Source organism: Larimichthys crocea, chromosome I, assembly GCF_000972845.2.
Source record: "Larimichthys crocea isolate SSNF chromosome I, L_crocea_2.0, whole genome shotgun sequence".
Lineage (NCBI taxonomy): Eukaryota > Metazoa > Chordata > Actinopteri > Sciaenidae > Larimichthys > Larimichthys crocea.
This window is the reverse complement of record NC_040011.1, coordinates 43018072-43043781: the sequence shown is the minus strand read 5'-3', so window position 1 is coordinate 43043781 and position 25710 is coordinate 43018072. Positions and strand designations below refer to the sequence as shown.

General features: G+C 40.8%; 1 protein-coding gene across 1 annotated transcript; it reads left to right on the top strand.

The window, feature by feature from the left end:
* Positions 1–2321: 2321 nt before the first annotated feature.
* fmr1 (fragile X messenger ribonucleoprotein 1) lies at positions 2322–22019 on the top strand. Its single transcript, XM_019273967.2, has 15 exons — positions 2322–2797; positions 7758–7810; positions 7915–8008; positions 8924–8995; positions 9243–9391; positions 11232–11325; positions 11428–11544; positions 11727–11897; positions 11997–12075; positions 12192–12319; positions 12453–12539; positions 13645–13894; positions 14095–14295; positions 14802–14881; positions 16367–22019. The coding sequence occupies exons 1-15, from the start codon at positions 2747–2749 to the stop codon at positions 16577–16579; spliced, it is 1839 nt and encodes a 612-aa protein (XP_019129512.1). The 5' UTR covers positions 2322–2746; the 3' UTR covers positions 16580–22019.
* Positions 22020–25710: the final 3691 nt, after the last annotated feature.

Here is a 25710-nt window from a genome sequence, read left to right as displayed (position 1 = left end):
ATTTTCAGTTTCCTGATCCCAGTCGTACCTCCTCGCTGTTGAGCCTCTGAAGAGCAAGATTGACAACTTCTACATCACCGTGGATCAGGATCTAATCCCATGCCGGGCAAACTGCTCCCTCGGGACATGTGATGAACTTTTGTGTTTAATTTGTCTCATGATGTTGCATTTTTTATTTTTTTTGTCCTTTTCAACTTTTATTTTCGATAGAGACAGCTGAAGAGTGACAGGAATGTGGAGAGAGAGAGATGGGAACAACATGGGAACAACATGCCACACAGGTTGGATTCGAGCCCTGGGCTGCAGGGACTGAGCTAAACGACACCCCATGACGTTGCATTTTAACATTTCTGCAAATAGTGTATAAAATTATTTTTAAAAAATATTTCAGTGTTGTATTTAATTCTTTAGCTTATTTTCATGCTTTATGTCTACTGCTGTTACCACAACTGTACTAGTTCATTGTACTTTTGACTCTGTCATTGTCATTCGTGACTCCTTTTGCACTCCTCTGCTGTGAAATTGATTCACTGTCTACAGCCTAATTGGATTTTTTTTATCTCTCTTTTATTTAACTTTTTATATAGTTTTCTATCTATCTATCTATCTATCTATCTATCTATCTATCTATCTATCTATCTATCTATCTATCTATCTATCTATTTATTAATAAAGCAGCATTGCTGTGTTGTTACCTGTTTTTATTTATCATTAATTTAACTTGTGCTCTCTCTGTGTATTAATAAAGCAGCATTGCTGTGCTGTTACCTGTTTTATTTATCATTAATTTAACTTGTGCTCTCTGTATTAATAAAGCAGCATTATTTTATTTATCATTAATTTGACTCGTGCTCTCTCTGTATTAATAAAGCAGCATTGCTGTGCTGTTACCTGTTTTATTTATCATTAATTTAACTTGTGCTCTCTGTATTAATAAAGCAGCATTATTTTATTTATCATTTATTTAACTTGTGCTCTCTCTGTATTAATAAAGCAGCATTGCTGTGTTGTTACCTGTTTTATTTTATCATTAATTTAACTTGTGCTCTCTCTGTGTATTAATAAAGCAGCATTGCTGTGCTGTTACCTGATTTATTTTATTTATCATTAATTTAACTTGTGCTCTCTCTGTATTCATAAAGCATCATTACTGTGTTGTTACCTGTTTTATTTAACATTAATTTGACTTGTGCTCTCTCTCTGTATTAATAAAGCAGCATTGCTGTGTTGTTACCTGTTTTATTTTATTTATCATTTATTAATAAAGCAGCATTGCTGTGTTGTTACCTGTTTTTATTTATCATTAATTTAACTTGCTCTCTCTCTGTGTATTAATAAAGCAGCATTATTTTATTTAACATTTATTTAACTTGTGCTCTCTCTCTGTATTCATAAAGCAGCATTGCTGTGTTGTTACCTGTTTTTATTTATCATTAATTTAACTTGCTCTCTCTCTGTGTATTAATAAAGCAGCATTATTTTATTTAACATTTATTTAACTTGCTCTCTCTCTGTATTAATAAAGCAGCATTGCTGTGTTGTTACCTGTTTTTATTTATCATTAATTTAACTTGCGCTCTCTCTGTGTATTAATAAAGCAGCATTGCTGTGCTGTTACCTGTTTTATTTATCATTAATTTAACTTGTGCTCTCTGTATTAATAAAGCAGCATTATTTTATTTATCATTAATTTGACTTGTGCTCTCTCTGTATTAATAAAGCAGCATTGCTGTGTTGTTACCTGTTTTTATTTATCATTAATTTAACTTGTGCTCTCTGTATTAATAAAGCAGCATTGCTGTGCTGTTACCTGTTTTTATTTTATTTATCATTAATTTGACTTGTGCTCTCTCTGTGTATTAATAAAGCAGCATTGCTGTGTTGTTACCTGTTATTATTTATCATTTATTTAACTCGTGCTCTCTCTGTATTAATAAAGCAGCATTGCTGTGTTGTCACCTGTTTTATTTAACATTTATTTAACTTGTGCTCTCTCTGTATTAATAAAGCAGCATTGCTGTGTTGTTACCTGATTTTATTTATCATTTATAAATTAAGCAGCATTGCTGTGCTGTTACCTGTTTTATTTTATTTATCATTAATTTAACTCGTGCTCTCTGTATTATTAAAGCAGCATTGCTGTGTTGTCACCTGTTTTTATTTTATTTATCATTTATTTAACTTGCTCTCTCTCTGTATTGAAGCAGCATTGCTGTGTTGTTACCTGTTTTTATTTATCATTTATAAATTAAGCAGCATTGCTGTGTTGTTACCTGTTTTTATTTATCATTTATAAATAAAGCAGCATTGCTGTGCTGTCACCTGTGGAGAGCAGCACGCGGCTCCTGTGAGCGTGCAGCCGCCTCAGCTCTCGCGCAGAGGAAGAGCGCGGAGTGAGACGTCACATGGAGGAGATGCGACCCGCAGCAGCCGCCTCACTACTAATCACACAACATTAACACGGCCAGCTAGTGCGAGCTAACCTAGCCTAGCCTCCTATATTTATACATACACATATATAAATACACACATAAATATATTCACGCATAAGTCGCCTTCGCTTTATCGCACAGCCGGACTCTGGAGACAGACGCCAGCTGCTCGTCTCGGTCCCTCCGCCGCCGTGGCCTCGTCTTTGCAGCCAACTGACAGGCTAATTTTCGGGCTAGTTTAGCTTAGCTTAGCTTAGCTTAGCTTGGCGAGGCTAAGCTACAGCTATAGCTATAGCTGTGGTAAACTTTGCGTCATGGATGAACTCGTCGTGGAAGTGAGGGGAACGAGCGGGGCTTTTTATAAGGTGAGTTTTTGTGTCCGCACGTGTTATCGTGGAAAGGAGGGTTAGCTTTAGTGTGTGTGTGTGTGTGTCCGGGCCTCGGTGCTCGGTGAGCAGCCTCCACAGAAAAATAAAATCTGTAAACAAAGCTGCTAACTTAAACCTGAATGCTTCATGTGTTAGTTTTCTGTGCATAGCTGCTTTACTGAAAGCAGTGCCGTGCTGTTTGTAATGGTGGCTGTAATCTGATGCTGTGTGTGTGTGGAGGGATGATGGGCAGGCACAGGTGTTTCCAATGGGCTTCACCTGCGTGTTACATCAGGGCAGACTTTAAGGTTTGCATCGAGGTTTTTTTTGGGGGGGGACACTTGAGTCAACAAGTTAGAGGGACGCTTGTGTTTTGTTTTTTGTTTTTTTGCAGGGTTTGATCCATGTGCAGATATTAATATACAGGTGTTGATCTGATGGTCAGTGTTTAGACATTGCTTGTGTTTCCAGTTTTGTTGGACTGTCGAGCAGGGAATTAATTTCTCTTAGGGTCAGTAAAGTATCTATCTATCTATCTGACAAATAATCCTGGAAACTGAAGCTCAACATTACAGGATAAAAACATAAACTACTATATGTTTTATTTATAAAATGCTCCCTTTAGGAGGCAGGCACAGGTGTTACCTGCGTGTTATATCAGGGGAGACTTTAAGGTTTGCATCAAGACACTTGAGTCAACAAGTTGGAGGGACGTTGATTATTTTGAGTCAGGAGCTTGTGTTTTGTTTTTTTTGTTTTTTTGCAGGGTTTGATCCATGTGCTGATATTAATATACAGGTGTTGATCTGATGGTCAGTGTTTAGACATTAGAGGTAGACATGCTCCCTTTGAATGTTTGAAGCTTGTGTTTCCAGTTTTGTGGGACTGTCAAGCAGCGAATTAATTTCCCTTGGGATCAGGAAAGTATCTATCTATCTATCTATCTATCTATCTATCTATCTATCTATCTATCTGGCAAATAATCCTGGAAACTGAAGCTCAACATTACAGGATAAAAACATTGATTGACGTTGATTATTTTGAGTCAGGAGCTTGTGTTTGTTTTTGTTTTTTACAGGGTTTGATCCATGTGCAGATATTAATATACAGATGTTGATCTGAATCAGAAATACTTTATTAATCCCTGCAGGGAAATTGTTTTTGTTGCAGCAGCTCCCAAACTGTAAGTGAGAAAGCAAAACTTTAACACTATACATTATCCTCAGTACTAGTCTGCTTTGAAGGTTGATTGTTTTTCGTGTTTATTGTGTAGGTTATAGATATTGTAGGTGATATAATTTTCTTTTTTTGCCTTTTCTACTTTTTTCTAATTCTGTAGTGTATGCTAGACTTTCTTCTTCTGCTGTAACAAGTACATTTCCCCGTGGTGGGATGAATAAAGTATAATCTAATCTATACACCTGTAGGATATCCAATTTAACACTATATACACATGTATAAATAACAGTTGAATAAAACCAGTAACAGTGAGCTATACAATATGTAAATCTAAAAACCTTATAAAGCATTTAGTGTAGACTGTACAAACCAGTTCAACAGCTACTGGACTTCTGATGTGTCTGATATTTTTTGATGGAGGAGTTGTAGAGACTGATGCTCACAGGTAGGAAAGATTTGTTGTGTCTCTCTGTGATCTGATGGTCAGTGTTTGTGTCAGCTGTGGTAGAGATAGACAAGCTCCCTTTGAATGTTTGGATTAAAGCTTGTGTTTCCAGATCTATCTATCTATCTATCTATCTATCTATCTATCTATCTATCTATCTGACAAATAATCCTGGAAGCTGAACATTACAGGATAAAAACAAACTATTATGTTTTATTTATAAAATCTTCCCTTTGAATGTTGCTTAGTTACACAAGTTTTGCTGCGTGTTTCCAGTTTTGAGTAAAAGTGCACTAAAGGAAGAAAGGAAATTAAATTAATCATGTTTTGTTTGAAAAAGTAAGTCAGAACTATAGGCAGCGAGTTAATGTAACAAACAGAGTTAAAGGTCCGCTGTCTAAAGATCTATTTTCATAATAAGTAGTGTGTTTTTATGCGTGTTTAATCACTGGAAAATAACAATGTTTTTTAGTTTTTGTTGCTTCTGCAGTTGGAGCTGCAAACTTAAATACTCACTCTAGTCTAGTTTGTTTCTCCTTTACAGTACATAGACCTTTTTGAAGGAAGTTTGTAACAATAAATAAAAACTTTAACATTAAAAATAAACTGCAGACGTGATGTAAGAGATGTAATGAGTGAGCCTGCGCACCTCGACTCACACCTGTTCATGTTCATTACCGACTCTCATGCCACGTTCAGTGCCGGCTGAATCATTTCGGAAAGTCGAGCACTTCACTAAACATGAACAAAAGTTCCTGTATGAAAAATAATTCTTCTGGCTTTTAGTCAAGTTAAAGCGGGAACACGAGCAGTGGATGTACTTTTACTTCTTGGCTGGGTGTGGCATCGACCAGACATCACCGTATGAATGCAAAATGTGACGTCTGGCACGCGCTCTGAACGTTGTTTTATCATTTGGCATGTGTCGTTATCAAATTATAGCACTTTTCAGATCCGCTCAAGAGATCCACAAAATGCACCGCAGAGTCTATCCTGACATTTGTTCGAGCTGCTCAGCTTTAATGTGATTTAATTCAGTTTAATTATCATACCGGTACAGTCACAGTGTATTTCTGGTGTGTAAACAGTGAGGAGTAAAGAAGTAAGTAAAGTATTTTAAGCTGCGGTCTCATTTAGGGTTCAGATAGTCGATGTAGAAGTTGAGATGGATCCAACTTTTAGAAAAACGCAGCCCGACGTCACGCTGCAGCCGCCGATCAGACGATCAGATCGGTCAAACCTCCACAGTGAAATGTTGTGTTCTGACTTTCTTTGTTTCATGAACCAGCCTCTAAATCTGAGTCTGACTCGCAATTTATGCTGCAAAATAGAAACACGAAGAGTTGTAATTTGGTTCGTGTCTGATGGTTTGAGGGAGAGCACTGGTTAAGAGACATAGACAGTGAATGAGAGTAAGCCAGCGCTGGCCTTTAATAAATCCAGTTAATCAGCGGAATAAAAAGTTCCCGATTGTTTCACAGCGGTTACGTTCAGGAGAAAACACTGTTATCCACGTTTTTTGTAATCTTTAAAAGATTCTCCGAGCAGTGTTTGAGGAGATACCTGGATTTTTTCTCAAGCACCTTGGGTGAAACGCCTCTGCCAAGCGCCCGGTTCAAGCCCTCGACTTGAAGCTGTCCACTCAGAGCCTGCTGGATGATCGTTGTCTTCACTTCAGTCTTGAGTACCTGAATTGGTAAAAAAAGAAAGAAAATTGCTGACGTGGGCTGCGATGCAGAGTGATAACCCTGTGTAATGTAGGCCAGCTTGGCTTTAAAGCATTGAGTCAGTGTCTGAGTTGAGTCATTGAATGCTTTCTTGAAATGACTAAGAATACAGTACAGTATGTGTCAGTAGCCAGATAGCTGTGTTGGTTTGTTTTCCAATAAACAACATACAGGCTGATATATCCGTCTGTGCTGAGATTTGACCAGTGCTTTTAACTGTGACGTAAATAGAGCTGTAGGACGCAGAGCTGTCTGTCTCACTCCTTCACACTGGTGTTGTTCAGTAATTCACTGGGTAGGAAAATGGACAGGGGTAAATTTGGCACTGCAGTTGTTCAAGAGGTAACGGAGCCAAGTAGGCTCGAAGTTACAGCACCAGCACCAGCAACGTGTTTTAATGTTTCTGTGTTGTCATACCTTGGGTTGGTAGAGCATCCGCCTCATGTACGAAGGCTCAGCAGCGGCCCAGGGTTCGAATCCGACCTGCAGCCCTTTGCTGCATGTCGTTCCCCATCGCTCTCTCCCAACATTCCTGTTATACCTCAAGTGGCCTCTTGAGGCTGGCTACAGAACAAGTCAATCTCCATAGGCCCCCATGTTAAAATAGAAATAGCAGAAATAAACACGTTTACAGCCTGGTACAAAAATATCTTATAGAACTCACCTGTTCAAATTATATTAAGGCTTGAAGTTATGCAGAATTGACAGCTGTGGACGCTTTGATTGACAGGTGGGTGTTGTTATAGATGGAGGAGTCATTCAGCTCGCTTCAGGTCAACCGATGATCCATGTCTTTGCTGATTTTTAGATGAACCGGGAGCTGGAAGAAGCAAAATTTTAACTTTAAAGAGCAGATAAAATGCGATGACTGCGTGCTTTACTAAGGAAGTCTTAAAAGCGGTAGAACATACTACCCAGATTTGTTTTTAAAAAGTGAATTGTGTGTTTTGTATGTTTCACTTTCGTGTTGAGGAGTCTTCTCCTGATAATCACGCTGCAGCAATGTGCCAGAATCGTTCGATATGATAATAAAACGGTTAAACATCGACTACATTATAGCGGTTTAGTTTACAGTCTCAAATTAAAATTTCTCCTTTATAATTTCTCCTCCCGAAATAGCTCCGATGAATACGGCCTCGTAAACTCTTCACCTCAACCCGACCGCTGAAGTCACAGTCATAATCTGTGTGGATGTTTGCACAGGCGTGGTCACAGGTCGACGAAGTCAAAGTGCAATAATGAAGCTCTTCCTTTCACGAGCCCGTCGCTTCATTACATCCATCACTGACTGTTAGCTTCTCGGGCTAATGCAGCCCTCAGACTACACTCTTAGATCTCTCTCTTTTCCTTCAAGGCATTGCATGTCCTACTTGCAGTACTTGACACACATGGACGCAGACTGTGTACAACCAGAGAGAGAGAGGCACAGCTAAACCTGACTCAAGGCCAGAGCCCCCTCAAAAAAATCAATTGTGGCCTTTTTTGTGTTTCTAAGAGCTCGGGTCAGGTTTGAGGAGCAGAACTGTTGCCCTGCTACATGATCGATGTCAGTTTGAAGCTGTATTTACTGTTTCTAGAAGCTAACTCTCTCTGCGATTTCTTGTAGGCCTTTGTGAAGGATGTTCACGAAGGATCGGTCACCGTGGCATTTGAAAACAAGTAAGTACCACACACACACACACACAACAAAATATACCATACTGTATGCAAATGTTATCTTTTCCCGACACTTTCTATGACGTGTGTGTTTTCCTGTGTCCCAGCTGGCAGCCGGAGCGTCAGATCCCGTTCCAGGATGTGCGTTTCCCTCCTCCGACGGGTTTCTGCAAGGAGATAAACGAGAGCGACGAGGTCGAGGTGAGACTTTGAGAACTGCTTCTGAAAACCAACGTCACGATCACGTTCCCTGCTGCGGCTCCTGCCGTCCGCGTTCAAGCACAGATGACGATTAAGCTGTCAGTTAGAAACACTTTCTGTCTATCAGAACCAAAAGCGATATCTTTTGTTCATTTACAACAAAAAAAGGTTTGAAATTTGACTTTGATCTTCTTCAGAAATCACCAGAGGAACTGCATGTGTTCACTTCATAATGATGTGTTGCCGTGCCTCAGATAGTGCTAAAAAAAATGGATTTAATAAGAAGCTATAAGAGCACTCTGAGGGTGTGGATCTCCACCAAGGTGTTTCGTTTCTACAGTGATGTTTGAGCTAGATTAGGTTTAGATGTGTGTTTAGTCACGACACGCCGTTGACTTTAATCAAGGAGCGTTTGTGCACACGCAACGAGTCGACTCATTTTGCCACAGACACCAGTGTTACACTGTCACAATGTTAACATGCAAACATGGAGATTATTGTAATACTCTGAGAGGAAATAAGCGACACTCGCTCTTCAGTTACTGATGGAGGCGATCGCGTCTTAATTGCACCTCGTCGCCGTCATCAATCCTCTGTGGAACTGTCACAGGTCGACAATAGACACTGCAGAGACTGCAGAGACTAGGCATACACGACAAAACAAATAGAAATAAAAATACCCCGCTGGCTGCGCATAACCTAGAGGGAATGAGTCCACTTGAACAAAATAATATCTTCACTTTAAATGGAGCAGAAAACCTTCAGCTGCTTACTTGGAGGTAAATTCCAATAATTAAAGGTCCCTGCGCAACAGGTAGCAGAAATTAGATCCTGCCCAGCGTACAAAACAAATCAATATTAATCAAAGTGAATCAGATGTCTTGTAATCATCGTGTGTGTGTGTGTATATTCCAGGTATATTCCAGGGCTAATGACAAGGAGCCATGTGGATGGTGGCTAGCCAAGGTTCGCATGGTCAAAGGAGAGGTGAGCTTGTGTTTAATGAGCTGCGTGTAAAGCAGATCAAAGCAGCAGTATTCACGTTGGTTATTTTGCAGTAGTGTAATGTTTCATATCATAGTAAGTTTGCTGCCTGGGTTCAACGTCTCACTGTTGCTATACAATTTACTTTAATTGTTTGATTAGAGGATTGAATTCAAGTCTCTCTGCTGTGAGCTGTGTTTTCTTCCAGATCATCACTCTCATGTTTCCCTCTCCCTCCCTCTATCTGCAGTTTTACGTAATAGAGTACGCCGCATGTGACGCTACGTTAAATGAGATAGTGACGCTGGAGCGGCTACGGCCGGTCAACCCCAACAAGCCAGCCACCAAAACCACCTTCATCAAGATCAGACTCGACGTGCCCGAGGATCTACGGCAGATGTGAGCTTCATACGCAGACTTTTTTTTTTATGTCTCAGTATGTAACTGTTTGTTTGGATGGATTTCGACAGGTTTTCTGCTGAGAAGTTGAGAGGATTGTCTAAGTGAAAACGTCAAGGAACTTAAGTAGGATGAGTCATTAAAGTACTTAAATTCTCTGCCATGAGTCAAATGACTACAAAGAGCAAAGTTTACGCTCTAGCTGCTGGGCAGTGACGGCTGTGAAGGCCAGCTTGGCTTTAACAAAGACCTTTGGTCTTGGTGTCAGGTGCTCAGACTGATCAGTACCACGTCAGAACGGAGCCTGCTGATGTGTGCATCTGTCAGAGGAACGCAGTGTCAGTGGCACAATGCCAGTAGAACAGCAGCAATATAATGCAATACTCTACACTAGACATCAAGCTGCAATTTAAGAATCTTTTTTTTATTATCGTGTAAAACCTGCTGATGAAAGAACTCTTAATTAAGCAAGATTTCATGAGAGCGTGTGCTGTAACGTTGTAACGTCAACCAATTATATTCATTTATATTCAGATTTTGGGGCATTTTGTTCTCAAAATAAAAAAAATGTCTTGCTTGCCATTTCTGTTCTCCGTTTCCATGAAATACACGGGGTCTGACTAATACCTGGAAATCAGTCATGGCAGTAGACTCAAACCCAGTTTTCTACTCCAGCAAGTAGTCCGAGCCTTAGTAACGACCCGCAGAGGCGCTTTATAGTCCTGTCAAAGCTTTTATGTGGAGTTTTCCAAACTGAATAAATACCACACATAATAAACACTGAACTGCTTTTGCTAGTTCAGTCTTGTTGTGACTAAGATATCGGCTGAAAATCTGCGAACTTCACGTGTATTTTTGAGCTCACAGCGCTGGTTTAGCTGCTGTTGTGGAGAAAACCTTCCAAAACGTAATGAAATAACAACACGGAGACAGCTGCTTGCAAATCCGAACGACCCTTTACTTTTCTTTTTCACAACATTTTATACCCATATTTACGTCACTCTAATATCACTGTTAAATCACCAGATCTGGATCCAACCGTCCTGTACTTTCTTATAATCATATGTCCGTGTTCTGAGCGTCACATGAACGTAATATTGTCTATGTGTTTCCCATGAGCCTGCATGGTGTGTGTGTGTGTGTGTGTGTGTGTGCGCGCTCGACTCCTTAATCTTGGTCAAGGCCGATCTGAACAGACTGGATGAATGTTATCTGGTGGCAGAGAAACATTCAATACTGTCCTAGCTGCGTAATCTGTGTGTTTGTGCATTTTGTATGTCTATGTGTGCCTTTATCATGTTCCGTTCAAAAGTCCATATGTGTGACACAGAACACCACACCTCACAGCTGACGGAGGATGTGATCCAAACATCAACAACTCCAACAGCGTCCAAAAGTCGAAATGTGTCGAACAAAGATGGATGTAATTATTTCTAAAATAAGATTAAAGACATGAAATATTCAGCTTCAGTCCATGTTAGTCGACCTTTAGTCTTTGTGCTGCACACAAACGAGGCGGTCTAACGGCTCCATAAAATCCAGAATATTCATTAAAGAAAGCTGAAATTTATATATATTCATTAAAGGTTGACTTCCAGTGCACTTATCCATATTTGTTTACATGTTGTATATTTACAGGATGTGACAATGTAGAGAAATATATTTAATGATGAGTCCGGTGTGCTGTCGTGCTGATTTGAGCATGTTCTAAATAGTTAAGAAAGGCCTATGGTCGGGCTTCATGTGCGCATGTTTGTGTTAGGCTCTGTCAGACTGAATAATTCAATATCTTCATGCGAGTCTGTGATGAGCTGAAGGCATGTGACGTCTGTGTCGACAGGTGCTCAAAGGAGTCGGCACACAAAGACTTCAAAAAGGCCGTGGGAGCGTTCAACGTCGTCTACGACTCGGAGAAGAAGCAGCTGGTCATTTTGGTACGTAGGAGAGTTGTCAGTCTAATTCTTCGTGTTAGACGACCTGCTTTTTCACAGTCTGTGAGCGTTTGTGTGCGAATTAAGCTTTGATTGTTCTCTCAGTCGGTGAATGAGGTCACAACAAAGAGGGCCAACATGATGAGCGACATGCACTTCAGGAGCCTGCGCACCAAACTGTCACTCATGCAGAGGAACGAAGAGGCCAGCAGACAACTGGAGGTAAATATTTACACACACACAGAACGAGGCTGTGTGTCCTTGTCTCTATAATTTGATCATCTCGCAGTTAACAGCGTTCTTAAAGGATCGCCCATCAGGAATCACTTAACTCTGCTGTGGCAGTGATGATGTTTCTGCTCGTCTTTTATGTCCTCTTTGTCCCTCTCGTCGTGCTCATGCAGAGTTCCAGACAGCTGGCGTCACGGTTTCACGAACAGTTTGCGGTTCGGGATGACCTCATGGGTCTGGCGATCGGGACTCACGGGGCCAACATTCAGCAGGCGCGCAAAGTCCCTGGAGTCACTAACATAGACCTGGACGAGGAGACGTGCACCTTTCACATATATGGAGAGGTAGGAGAGCTCTGTCGATACTTAACTTCACGCCGACATGAGTGTGGAGACATTAACCGTCATGCTTAATGTTTGTTTTGTGCTCGTTGTTTGTCTAAGGACCAGGACGCTGTACGCATCGCCAGGAGTTTCCTGGAATTCTCCGAAGATGTCATCAAAGTTCCCCGGAATTTAGTAGGTGAGGAAAATCACTCAGCCAGGACGCTGAGATTATTCATGCGGTAACTTTAGTTCAATCCAGACTGTTAAAAGTCTCTGCAGACTGTGACTGACGAGGTCTCGCCCCCTTTATAGGCAAGGTGATTGGCAAAAATGGCAAACTTATCCAGGAGGTGGTCGATAAGTCTGGGGTGGTGCGGGTTCGCATCGAGCCCGAAAACGACAAAAAGCCGTCAGCGGCAGCGGCGGCGGCAGCAGACGAGGTGAGTGGACGTCTCTGTACACGACAACACAACAACTGTGCAGCCATCACACTCATAACTCACTGACCTCTAACTCCAGTAATGAATATATTGAGAATAGATCATAACAATTCAGTCTGTCTTTGTCTAACAGGGAATGGTGCCATTTGTGTTTGTGGGGACCAAGGAGAGCATCTCCAATGCTACAGTACTGCTGGACTATCACCTCAACTACCTTAAGGTGTTTATAATGTATTCATTTGAGCTTTATACGTTTTTATTACTTCCATCTTTTACTTCACTGGTAATCGAGCTGAGAAACAAATTCATTGATCAGTGTAGCAGCGTGAGACAGCCAGAAACCCAAGTGTGTTCATCGCTGAGGTAACTGTGTCTGTCCAGAGTAGACATAAACTTACAGGTACAGTAAGAATCTTGCATGCAGGTGAGTTAACCAGACTTCCCCATTGTTATGTAAACGTTATATCCTGAATATTGTAAAGGAGCCGGTGTTTCAGGTTTAACAAGATGTTTTAGAAATAACATCAGTGCATCTGTGTTAAACAGCGCAGCCTCTGCACGTTTATTTTAGGTTTTGAAATTAGAGTTTGCATTTTACCCAGTCTGAATCCTTTAAAACCTGATCACAGTTTGGGGCCGATAACTGGAAGCAGCATCAACCAATCTGAAGCTTTCTATTTATCGTGTAGCACAATTTATTAAAAATGAAGAAACAATAAAATATCATGAGTTAAGAGCAGTTTATTCATTGTCAGGCAGCACGTGCTTTGTATTCTACTTTGTCTCTTAGAAATAAAACTCAAACCAGAGCCGCTTACTTACACGGAGGAGAGTGTAAATTATTTTGATCTGCTCACCTTTTTAAAAAATAAGTTCACAGTCCGGTGGATGAACTTTGCAGCTGTTGGCTGTGGTTTAAACCGTACGACCATGAACTGAACACACTTTTCCTGTCTTTATTTTTCTCTGCCGAGTGTCCACGGTGGTGTTTGCGCCATAGCTTCATTCTGTATAACACCTTTCTACTCTCGCTTTCAGTGGTAACTGTGCCAGACAGTGAAACCTGGCATTATTTTTTTTTCTTTTCTCTTTTTCTTCCCTCCTGATGTTTCAACAGTTTATATAAGTTTGAAGTTAGTAATCGTTTGCCCTTCTCTGAGTTAACGTCACTTGCTTTTATTAGTTGCAGACAAGCTCAGACTGTTTATATTCGATGAACATCACTTTATAACCGTGTTGCACGACACAGAGTGCTAGATAATGTCTCTATTCTCTGTGAAACGCCACTAATGTCTATCTGTATCTTTAATTCTTCGTCTCCACAGGAGGTGGATCAGCTTCGTCTGGAGCGCCTCCAGATCGACGAGCAGCTCAGACAGATCGGAGGGGGAGGTGGAGGAGGAGGAGGGACGGGGCCTCGAAACCTTAAAGACAAAACCTACGTGTTCGACAACGGCATGGGTCTGGGGATGGGGAGAGGAGCAGGAGGAGGCGGAGGAGGAGGAAAGCCCTACACAGGAGGGGGAGGAAGAGGCGGCAGAGGGCGACGAGGTGGAGGTGCGGCATTCGCCTCAGGTACGATGATGATTTCATATCTTCTGCTTCAAAAACAAAATTAAACAACTAAACAAACAATAAATTCTAAATGGATATATTTATATTTGATGAGGCAGGTGGAGTAAAATAAGTGGATTTCTGATTTATTCATGGAACAAAACATTTAATCAAAGCTTGACTCTTCACACGAGGTTTGACTTGTCTCCTCCGTCCGCCAGGCACCAACTCCGAGGCGTCCAACGCTTCAGAGACGGAGTCGGACCACAGAGACGAGCTCAGCGATTGGTCGCTGGCCCCCACCGAGGAGCTCATGACAGGAGGCGGGACCCTGCCCAGACGAACAGACGGGAGGAAGAGAGCAGGCGGAGGAGGGCCGCGAGGACGAGGAGGGAGAGGAAGAGGAGGCGGAGGGTATAAAGGTTTGTCATCTTTTTGGCGAGTCACTTCAGCAGTCAAATATTTATGAAACGTTCGGTAGGTCAGTTATACAACTGTATTCCTATCATCTTTCTACAATTAGATAGGAGATTAAGATCAATTTGGAGCTAATACATGGAGATGATTTTTATTTAAGTTATAAAAAAGAGATAAGGAGGAAAAAGAAAAGAGTTTTTGTTGTAAAAGTTTGAGATCATTTTCATCAAATTGCCTGAAGAAGAACAGAAATGAAATTAAGCTCCCTGCTGACTCCCTTCACTAAAACATTCTCCTTGAGTGTTTGCTTTTTATTGAAATCCAAGTTTATATTGAAAAGATAATAAATCCCCCAGGTATGAATCTAATTATGATGCATGCAACCTTCCAGCATGAGGCTGCAGGGCTCTGTGAAGGTTCTGGCATCTGGCAGGGAGGCAGAACAGGTTTTTGTTTTTAACGAGGATGATGCCCGTAAGCCGACAGTCAGAGTCTGTCTGTCCTGGTTCAGGTGACGACATGCAGTGGAGCGAGCCGAGACCTCGTCATATCAGAGACCCCAAGACAAGAGCGCAGGAAGACACTCTACAGGTAACACACACACCTAAAAACATGTTTTCTTGTGTGTTTTAACAGTATCAAGGAAACTGTTAACTCCCACAGACTTCTTCTGATCTGGACTTGTCTTGTGTTTATCGAGTGTCTCTGCATGTTTGGTCTGACTTTTAGCTGCAGGACTTCTGTGTCAGACAGTATTTACAATCAATCCAGAGCAGATGGCAGAGGTGGAACACTTGATGACGATCTTAAAATATAAAAAAACTGAGTCACGTTGATGACTGCCTTTGTGCCAGTTACAGAGGACAGACTGCGCATGCTGTCTCTGCAACAAGCCAATATTTCTGATGTAATTAATCAAACTTGGCCTGTGCAGCAGCTCCAGTTTTGTACGTGAGTGAACTGAAACTTTGATTTGAACACACATGAACTGGACATAAAGCTCCAGCTGTAGTATTTGAATTAAATAATATTTGAGGTTATTGAATATTGACTTTGTATTTCGTAAGATGGGACACTACACGGTGTAATTGAGATTACATGTCGTGTACACAGATTCTGGATCAGATAACTTGGATTATTTCATACAGCTGAGTCATTTTTTTTTATTCATCCAACTGGCCTGCCAATGTTTCCCATGAGCTCACTACACAAATGGCGAATGAGTAAATATTTTGAGATCGCTGCCAGATCAATGAGCCGCGATCAGAAGATCGGGATTAATGATTCCGAGTCTCAACGCGAAAACCAGTCGATGACGCGCTGTGGTATTTGTTTACTAGAGGATCTCGACCTCTCCAATATGGCGACCCCAGAGAGGATAACATACAGCAGGAGCACTTCCAGTAAAGATGGCAGCAGAGCTAACGGAAACATTCGTCTCAAATCGTGTCGAAATCAAGTGAATCATAAGACGCCGAGTGTGGAATTAATCTGCAGGAGCAGACTCTGGTTCAAGTCGAGGCTAATTCATGGTCAGACAAGAGCTGATGAGTTTCAGCCTCACTGGACTACATGTTTACTACACAGGCTCATCAAGGAGAGGTGGAAGAGTCCGGATTTTAATTAGAATGACTTGATGAACAAATATAAGATGGCGTCATTTAGTCCATTTGAATTTCAAGGACTTTTTTAAGGTATTCCAGTTCTTGATTATTTTTTAATGCTGCGACAACAAAAGAAAAAAACAGTTGGTGTCAGCAATTTAGGGTTCAGTATCTTTCCCGAGGACACTTCAACATGCAGACCAGAGGAGCCGGGGATCGAACCGCCGCTTATCTCATTAGTGGACGACTCGCTCAGCGATTAAGTTGTCCCTAATTAATTTTGCAGTTTCTAGGTTTGACCACCAGCGATGTCACACTCTCCTCACTGAACGTCAGACTAGGAAGCTTCTTAAATAAGTTAAGAGGTCCTAACGTTCTACTTGATCCAGTTCATCAGCGTTTAATCACATTTCCTCCACTCCGTAGCTGTGAAACGTGGAACCAGACTGTACTCGTTCTCTTTCTCCCACAGATCCGCGTGGACGGTAACAACGAGCGTAGCGTGCAGCACTCCTCAGGGGGCCGAGGAGGAGGTGGAGGAGGGCCTTCCTCATCCCAGGGTGGCATCAGCGCCGGCGGTGACGGCCCGCCTCGCCATCACCATCAGAGACCCATCAGAGACCGAGGGATGAAGAAGGACAAACAGGACGCTCCTCCTCCTCCGCTGGTGAACGGAGTGTCGTAGACACACCACTGGAGGACCTTCTCGCTTAGACACACACACACACACCCAGGCAACTTGTCATAAACCATCATAGTCTCTCTCTCTCTCGCTTTTTTTTCTTTTCTCTGTCTTTGTCAAACACATCAATACACATATTTTCATCAGCATGGAAGAGTTTACCGTATTAAAGTGGAACACCAGAGTTGACCTGGTCTGAGGTCTTTTTGAGTGTACTGGTCTGGTGTCTCCTGTTCTCCTGCGACGGAGTGACGGCTGAAAGAAAACGGCACTTTTTGGACAAAACGGAAAAGAAGAGGAGGGATTCTCTCACAGAGGCATTAACTCTTAAACATGCTCTCTGATCCATCAAATGCAAATAATCAGTTACTTGTTTTTTTTGCTTTCTTTTTTTTTTAATCAGCTAAATTAAATGATTTTATCCACGGCGGTCCTGTTTGGACTCGCTCACATCAGAAAAAAGGAAACGAGTCAAAGAAGTCGAGGAAAGTTCAGAAGGCAGGATGTTATGCACTGTAGAGATGATCTGTGTTTCCTACAGGTTCTGAATTTATTTTTGGTGGTCATCTGAATATTTTGGGAGCATCGAATTTCTAATACACGGAGACGAGAAGTGATTGAGCATCTTTTAGGTGCAGAGAGAGACTTGATAACATCCAAAATTGCAGTCTGCAGAGTTCAAACAACAGGGATGCATGAGCAATGATTTGCCAGCGAATACTTGATCTCATCGTGGAAGTCATCTGTGTTTTGTTCCCTGTTGCCAAAATAATGTAAAATCCCGGCTCGACTGTCAGACCAAGTGTGAATTCAACAACGTATTAGCCGCACCAGTGGAGAAACATAAATCTGAGGCACTCTGATGCAAATTAACTGTTCAAAAGCCTTTTACAGACGCAGATGCTACAACTTCAGCAGTACAAAATGTCACGCACTGCTGTTCTTTTAAAAAAATCGATTACCTGTCACATGACCTGCGCTGCCGAAAAGCGTTCAGTCCGTTGAATCCACGCCGACTCCGAACAGAACCAGCCAAACTTCCCAAATTTACTGTACAGACGTAGTTTATAAGTAGGCTGCTTGAGGATCATAAAGGAAGAAAACTGCTTTGTTTTTATTTTTATTTCCCCGCACAGAAATGTCCACAGTGAAATCAATCATTACAAATACCGTTAATAACGTCAGAACAGCGTGTACAGCTGTCTGTGAAAGATTACGCTTCGTTACGTGCAGAAAAACATGGTGTCCCAGGAGAGGAGGTGACTCGACTTTGACACTGAAAAGAATCACAAAAAAACTAGACACAACAGCTACTGTAAATCTAAATACTTCATGAAATGTAGCATTGATGAAAAAGAGATTACACATCCAGCGAACAATGAGCAGAACCCTCAGGTAAACCCTGTATATTCAGTGTACAGTCACTCATGAATCCTGAAGAAGTTCTGTTCTCCCGATCATCATTTATCTCACTGCTAAAGACATCCTGTACCAGACTGATGAGTCTTCCCAGCCTCAGCAGCAGTGGGATGTTTTCACATTTAATAATTAATTTTGGATAAGACGGTTCACTTAGTTCCAAACCTGACGAGTTTAGTAGGATTAAGGCGGCAACATCGTGTCACCTGATCACTTTTTTTTTTTTCCCCTTTTAATTTATGAAAAGCGTTTTTGTATTTGACCTTTTTTTGTTTGTTTTTGCAGTTAGGAAACCTGTTTGAAGTTTTTCTGTAGAAGAAACGAAACGTTTCATCGAGTTACATCTTTTGAAAATAAAACATTTGCTGTAAGTTTTCTTCTTCCTGGTTTTCTAAACTTATTCTGGGCCCGCCCCTCTAACTTAAACATTTTTATGTTTTCATCTTGTTTTTAATTTTCTGTTGGGTGCATTTTGTAAATGATAGAGCAACAGGATGGAGTCCGACAGATTTACATTCACTTACACCAAAATATAATCTCTATGAAATCACAGTATCAGGTATTGTTGCGTGACAGCAAAGGCGTTCATCTGTGTGTGCATGATCTTGGTGCTTTTAAACGTGCAGGATGTCACCTGACTAAGAAGCGGCTCTAAGGTCGAGAGTTTAATGAAGATTTCTGAGCCTCCTTTGTGAATTCTCCTCTGGATTAGCAGCAAAGTGTTCAACACAGTCTGTCAGTTTTCTGCCACTCATCTCCGTCATAATGAGACTTTTCTTTATCTTTGTGCCTTGGATTTATGCTCCTGCATTTAATTCAATCTGGCCCATTTCTCTGAATAGATTAATCTCCTTTTTTTTTTTCATACATGCGTGTTTGTTGTGCGGGTGATTCTGTGACCCCCTGTATGTATTTGTATGAATTCCTTTTTTGGAGGGAGGCACCAATGGTGCAAGATGACTTCTGCGACAATTTCTGGTGATTCATTTAGTCCCAGATCAGATCCAGTCTTCTGTCGTTGCTCTAAACTTTATCTGACTTGACACACAAAAAAAAAAAGAGGACCAGACAGCGATGCCATCAAAGTTAACTTTGTCTAATCAGATCAGACAAAACAAACGATCTGACTTGGAGCCTTCATCTCGAGGCGTCCCAGACGTCCGTGCGGTTTGACACCTCCAGAGAGTTGACTGACTTCAAAAAGCTTCTGCGTGGAAATGACCTCTGTGGCCTCGTCGACAAAATAAACAGAGTTCAGCGTAGGTGGCGTGAAGGCCTTTTTAAAGATCATGTATGTTCTCAGTTGACCCAAATTATGTCCTAATATCAAACTGACTGCAGTAACATCGATGGACTAGTGTAGAAAGTATTTGTAGATTTATGATCGAGTGGAGACGGATAATAGCATTAGTTTGAATTTAAAAAAAAAGAAATAAAATGTGAGAAAGTCATTGTGAAACAAAGCATAAGAAAAAGAGTTTCTCGAGGTTTCTCTGTGCATTCATCTGAAAACACAATATGACATCATAAAACTGCATCTTTATGAAATATTTGGGCCAGCTGTTTATTCAGGTTTAGCTTCTCTGTGTGCAATTGTTGTAGGATGACGTACTTAAATGAAATGAAGCTCCTCTTTTTGTCCTTTGTTAATAATAGATGAGAAGATCGAGGTCTGTGCGAAGTACAGCTCAGCCCAGTTAAAGACAGGAAACAGCTGGGCTGGCTTTGTCCAAAATCGGCTGATCGGCACGTCTGAAATTTGTGATTTTTAAAGTGTGCTACTTTCCAGACAGCTTGTTTTTCTGCTGCTGCCGCCAGCATTTATGCAAAGCTAAGCGAACCAACTGCTCATCTAGGATCATACTTAAGAGACTGACACTAACGATCTTCTCGTCTTAACTCATCCAGAAAGTGTTGAACTCTCCTGATAAGGAGCGGATTATATAGGCTGAATTATGATTCGGACGTCGGTGTGAATGCTCAGAGGAACCTCCAACAATATTTTGTGTGACATGTGCCTTTTTAAATTGTGGCTAGTATCACAAACCTAGACATGTAAATCAGGGATGATGAGACGTTCATAACCAGGACCAGATGTGTTTAAAGGTGGCTACTTCCTGTCGTGGCATTAGAGATTCACCTTCTTCACCTGGCAAAACGCCGAGTATTTCCGAGCTCCCTTTTTAAAAAAACGAAAAAAGTCGGATGTTGACCGTACACACCAGGAAACTGCCCTCTTTAACCACCTGACCCTTTTTTAAAACACTGACGGTGTCGTGTCCTTGTACAGTCGACGAACATAAGCCTGTAGCTTATGACCTGGTTCAACTGATCTGTGAAATGGACTTTTGTAGACCAGTGCAGTTTGTGACCTTTTTGGCGCCTTTGGTTCTTGCTCCAAACTCAAAGACGACCATTTCTCCATACAGACCCTCCTCTCCCCCCCTTTTTTAAAAACAAAAAAAAAAAAAATGTTATCTTGAGATGCAAAATGTTGTGACCCAGTGAAACTTTATTCCCTCTCTTCCCCCGGAAAGTAACGAAAAAGGAAAACGGTTGCAGAGGTTGAGCCAGGTCTCATCTTTACCAGAGATCAGTGTACCTTTCTAGTCTTGCGATGCATGTACATCTTTATTATGGATTTTGGAGACTTTCTGTAGGTTTGAAAAAAAAAAAAAAGACACACATAAGTTTAGTTTTTGTTTGTTTTTTTGTTTTTGTTTTTTTAATCAGTGTTACTTTGTCTCACTTCTCAGCTGGAGTCAATGACACATGGTGAACTTTTACCTTTTTAGAAAATGTCACAAAGAAACGGTAATGTAACATGAGTAACGATTCATGATTTTTTTTTTTATTTTAAGGAGTTTATTTCTCTTTTTCAAAAGTATTATTGGTGTCAATTTCTCTCTCACTAATCTGTTAGGACCTTTTTTTTTCTTTCTTTGCTTTCACTCGCCGCGCACACTGCAGCCATGTTGCATTTTGTTCCCAGTAAGCATTTCTCTGCAGTGAAAGTGAAAGTAACCTCTATATTGTCAATAGAGCATCAACAGTATGGAGTTGCTTTGTATTGTTAAAAAAAACAACAAAAAACAACAAAAAAATCAAAAAAAAGAAACAAAACACACAAAAAAAAGATGGAAAAAAGAAAGGAGGGTGGCATACTGTATATAATGATGTCATTATTTGTCTGAGAAAAGATTTGTACTATTGTTTCAAATGTGCACTTATCCTGAGATTTTCTTTTTTTGCTGTTTAATATCAGTTAAATGCTAGAACTCTTGATAATAAACTTAATGATGTGTGAAAAAATAGTACATCCTCTATAGCAGGGTTGAGCCACACACAGCTGTCACTAATAACGAAACGTCCATAGTGCTGCAGAAAAAAAGAAAAAAACAAAAACGCGTTAAACTACAGAAAGAGGCTGAGTTGGTTATTGATCCTATTGGGGGGGGAAATCCACCCTAAAACTGACAACAGTGACTGAATCTCCATTTTGAGATGAACGCTCCTTTACAATGCAGAGTTCAGTCAGTGGCTTTGTTGGCATGGTAACAGTATTTAAAGTGATACTCCACCCAAATATGTTAATTATACCTGTAAGTTATAACAGGTTGTAATAATGTCTGCGCTCTCAAAAAACAAACTTTGCATACAGCAGGTGGATTATATGTTGGATTTGGAACTGACTACAAGCGGGACCACCTTAAATATTTGCTGTTATTTGGGTGGACGAGACTTATTTTCAACCACACCTCGGTGTCTTCCTCGTTCACTCAGTTCTTGTATACATCCACAAAGTTCTGCTCTGTGGTCATCTCGAGGAGGATCCTTTGAATGAGACTGAATTAAAAGCTTAAAAAATAAAAAAAAACTGCAAGTGCAATCAAGAGTGTCAAAAGAAAAATTGACAATTAGTAGCAGTTGTTAAGATTTAAAGGAGTAGTTAGACATTTTCACAGTTTAGCATAGAAAAAAAAAAGACTAGAGGCCTGGGGAAACAGCCTGGCTCTCTCAGAATTAAAAAAAATGTAGCTAATTAACTTATTTTCAGCATCAACAGAAAGGTAAAACATGATTCAGTACGCAAGTCCCTGTAAACTTGACATTTCTGTTTGAGTACAGATCCAGTAAATGAGGTACAGATTGACTGTTTCTGCAGAGTAGGCTAGCAGTTTCCATGTGTTGCAGTCTTGCTAAGACTGACATGAGAGTGGTTGATTTTATCGTCTTAACTCTGTATTTTGAACATGTGACACCTCTTTCAACATTGTAAACAAAGAACATATTGGTAGACCTCCTGTCATGTTCCATACTGCAGCTTTGGAAAGGTTTGCCTCCTACTGTAAGTGAAGTAACCTATGGGAATAATGTTTTATGGTGGATTTACCCTTTAATTGTTAGTCATTAGGGTGATGGATTAAGAGGATTGTTTTGTTTAGATTTTCTTAACATTTTCTTATTCTTTTCTCTTTGACTGGTGTATAATGTTCACAAGGTTAAGCCAGCAGAAGCCAGTTTCCCCTTTGAACTAACTTGCTGCATTCAGTGTTTGTGTTGCAGACCTTGTGGCTACAGAGGTCCAACCTTCACGTCAGCTCTATTGTGTCACGCCAACGAGACGATCTTTGCATTTGTGGCTGTGCTTCAACCTGATTGTTGACAAAAAGCAGTTAAATGGCTTCTTTATGCTTCAGTTTGATTTTTATGGGCATTACTAACCAACCGTAATGCTAGGCCAAGGCTTGTACATTTAAAAAAAAGATGAGGGAGGACTGTTGCATGCTGACCATTGTGTCATTGAAGAATTGGTGCTAAGGAAGCGTTTCTACACAGTGGGGATTTTGGTGAAGAGTCTCCTATAACTGACTGGTTCTGACATTCAGTCCTGCTGTTTTCCAGTGGCCTGCCATGGAAACAACTAACCTAAAATGATTACTTAGTCGGTTAGTCGACATCGTGGCGGAAAAACAAATGTAGTGTCTCAGTTCGGTATTTAACCTTTGGAAACCATCGCATATGGAAAACTGCATGGGAAACAATTAAGTTCCTGAACCATTTAAGATCCCCAAATTAAGTTTAACACAATAATGAACAGCGTTCGCACATTTAATTCCCCACACCGAGCTTTGTGCATCTTGATTCATGCTGTCAAGTTAAGGTGTCTTGTGGGGTACCTCATGGCACCGTCTTAAGTTTGTTGTTTTTTTTGGTATGACATTGTCCTCAATGCTTGTCAATGTCTTCAGTACATTAGAACAGTACTACAACATGTAATCTGGTTACTCCATGAAGTAGAACGACACTACCAAAACTGTTTAATCTTTAAAAGAAGGAATTTGAAAGAGTAATGCTTCTTTAAAATTGTAAATCACTGTGAACTCACATGGAACTTTTCATATTAAAAATGATGACTGGTACTTTGTATTCTATTGAACCAGTTCAAGAACAGATGCTATGAGGTTGTATCTGTTGAGGGAGATTGAGGGGTTGATTAGAGATTTGTGGCCTCAACATTTGGGATCTTTCCATCATCGTCATTGTTAAACGGATTCTTGAAATAGCGAAATTCATCGTGATTTACGGAAAATAAGTTTTGGCAGCTGCTCACATAATGAAAGGTTTCACGTCAGTTGACAATGTTAATGATAATTGTAGGGTTGTTCACTGTTTTTGAAATGTTTCTATGCTGAACGTGCAGCAAATTGCTTTTCTTGAGATTCAGCTGTCATGATTGCCTTGGCAGGTGTGCTGTTCTAATGTTCTGGTGCACATTTTAACCCATGATTTATTGGGCTGCATAAGGGGAACGCCACCGATGTAATCTGCATTTGGTGCTTCGTTCTTCGTTAGCCTCGTGGGATACTCAGATTTGTATGAGGCATTGGACTGAACTCACCGTATCTTACTCTTGATGCTACAACGCCGTGTTGTGTTGTTTTGCAAACGTGGTCAGGTTGTAGACCTCGTCCGCAAACCTTGATTTTGACTCCCAGAGAGAGAGACGCTCTCTTAAACGAAAGAACAAATCCTGTATATGTCAAACATACAATGATGATTCAGAAAGCACAAGAATTTGAATTGGGGTGTCCCGATTCAGTTCAGAAACTTTCTATCCTTTTAACTGGAAAAGTCTCTCATAAGACCATTTTGCATCCCTTCTTCACTAAGCCTTTAGTCCAGTCGGGGTTGCAACATGCATCACGTGAAACGAATGCAAGATAAGATGAAACATTTTCTTGTTATTCACCACTCCACAGCAGATTTCAGCAGTCATTTATTTGCAGAAGTTATACTGACATCAACAGATACTAACTAGACTCTACTGTGGGGCTGTAGAGTGCCAGAAAGTGAAGAGAATCTGTAGATACTTAAACCAGGGTAGTCAAAAAAGCTGTAAACCTTGTGTGCACTTTTGGGCATTTTCTGTTTCCTTTTGTACATACTACTAGCATTTAAGATGTTTGGGTTGACATGTCTGGTTATAGTGCAATATATTTTGTATGCAAGCAGTTTCAATAAATAAAGGTCGATCTTCCTCCGTGCGCTCCGGCTGATCTTGTCAATTTTATGAGTTTCAGGATTTCAATACAAAGTCAAATGTGCCAGAAGTTGGGTGAGCATATGGAAGCCCAATATTCATGTTGAATGACACTCTTCTCTAACCCTTAAACTGCCTTGTAAAGCAACATTGTGTAACTTTTCGAGCATAAAAGCTTCACTGACTTGTGATCAGGTCAATGGTGTCATTCATACGTCTGTTCTTGCTTTATGTAACTTTGGCCTCCAGGTACGATCACCCACGAGAAGTGCTTAATGCTTTACGGCACTAAGCCGCAGACCGCCAACTACTTCACTGATTTTGGTGAAGGATTTTATGGAGAAAATGTTTTCTGGTTTTCCCTCTGATGTCCTCCAGCTGTTCCACATCAGTTCTTGGTGATTTCCAGAGTTTGGTGTTGGGACTGCTGTGAACTGTAGCTGCTGTTAGTTAATGTTAGGTCAGTTTGTAAGACAGACTGTGAAGTCAGAGTGTTAGTGGTTGTACCACAGGCGTTTTGGACCACCGGGAAGAGTAGTTTTTCAGGCTCAGCGGCCTCTTTGGACATAACAACAGATAGGATGAGATCACAGATGATCTTGATGGAAGAAGCTGAGAAGAGAAAAGGCAATTTATCAAATAGCTTCTGGGATTTTGTTTTTCTGTCGCTTGAGGGCAGCATGACGAGCTGAGAACAACGTTAACATCTTAAATCTCAAACGTGTTAGCAAACAGCACATCCGGCAGGCACGGAGACACTTTTTCATTAATTTGGAGTCTCTGGCTCCACTATATTCACCAGTCACCCGTGGTACTGTCTGTTTCTCTGAGCTTTTTGAGCTGAGAGCAGCTGCCGGCTATAGATAGAAAAATGGCCGTTGAGATTGAACCAAAACAAAGAGTTTAAAGATGCTAAAACCCTCAGTAGAGCTGAGGGGAACTGCAGAGTTGGTTGAAAGTTCAAACTAATCGATCCATCGTTCATAGAAAAATATCGATTAGTGCAGCTTTAAAAGCCCTCTCGAACGCTGCTGTGTTCGTGGAGATGAAAGTGGTTTTGGGGGAACATTAGAGGTCATGAAAATGATGTCAAATCTGTCTCGCTTCATTACGGCCATTACAGCCAACGGTAACATGAGAGTGTGTTTTGATTTTTTTTGTCGGTCCAGCC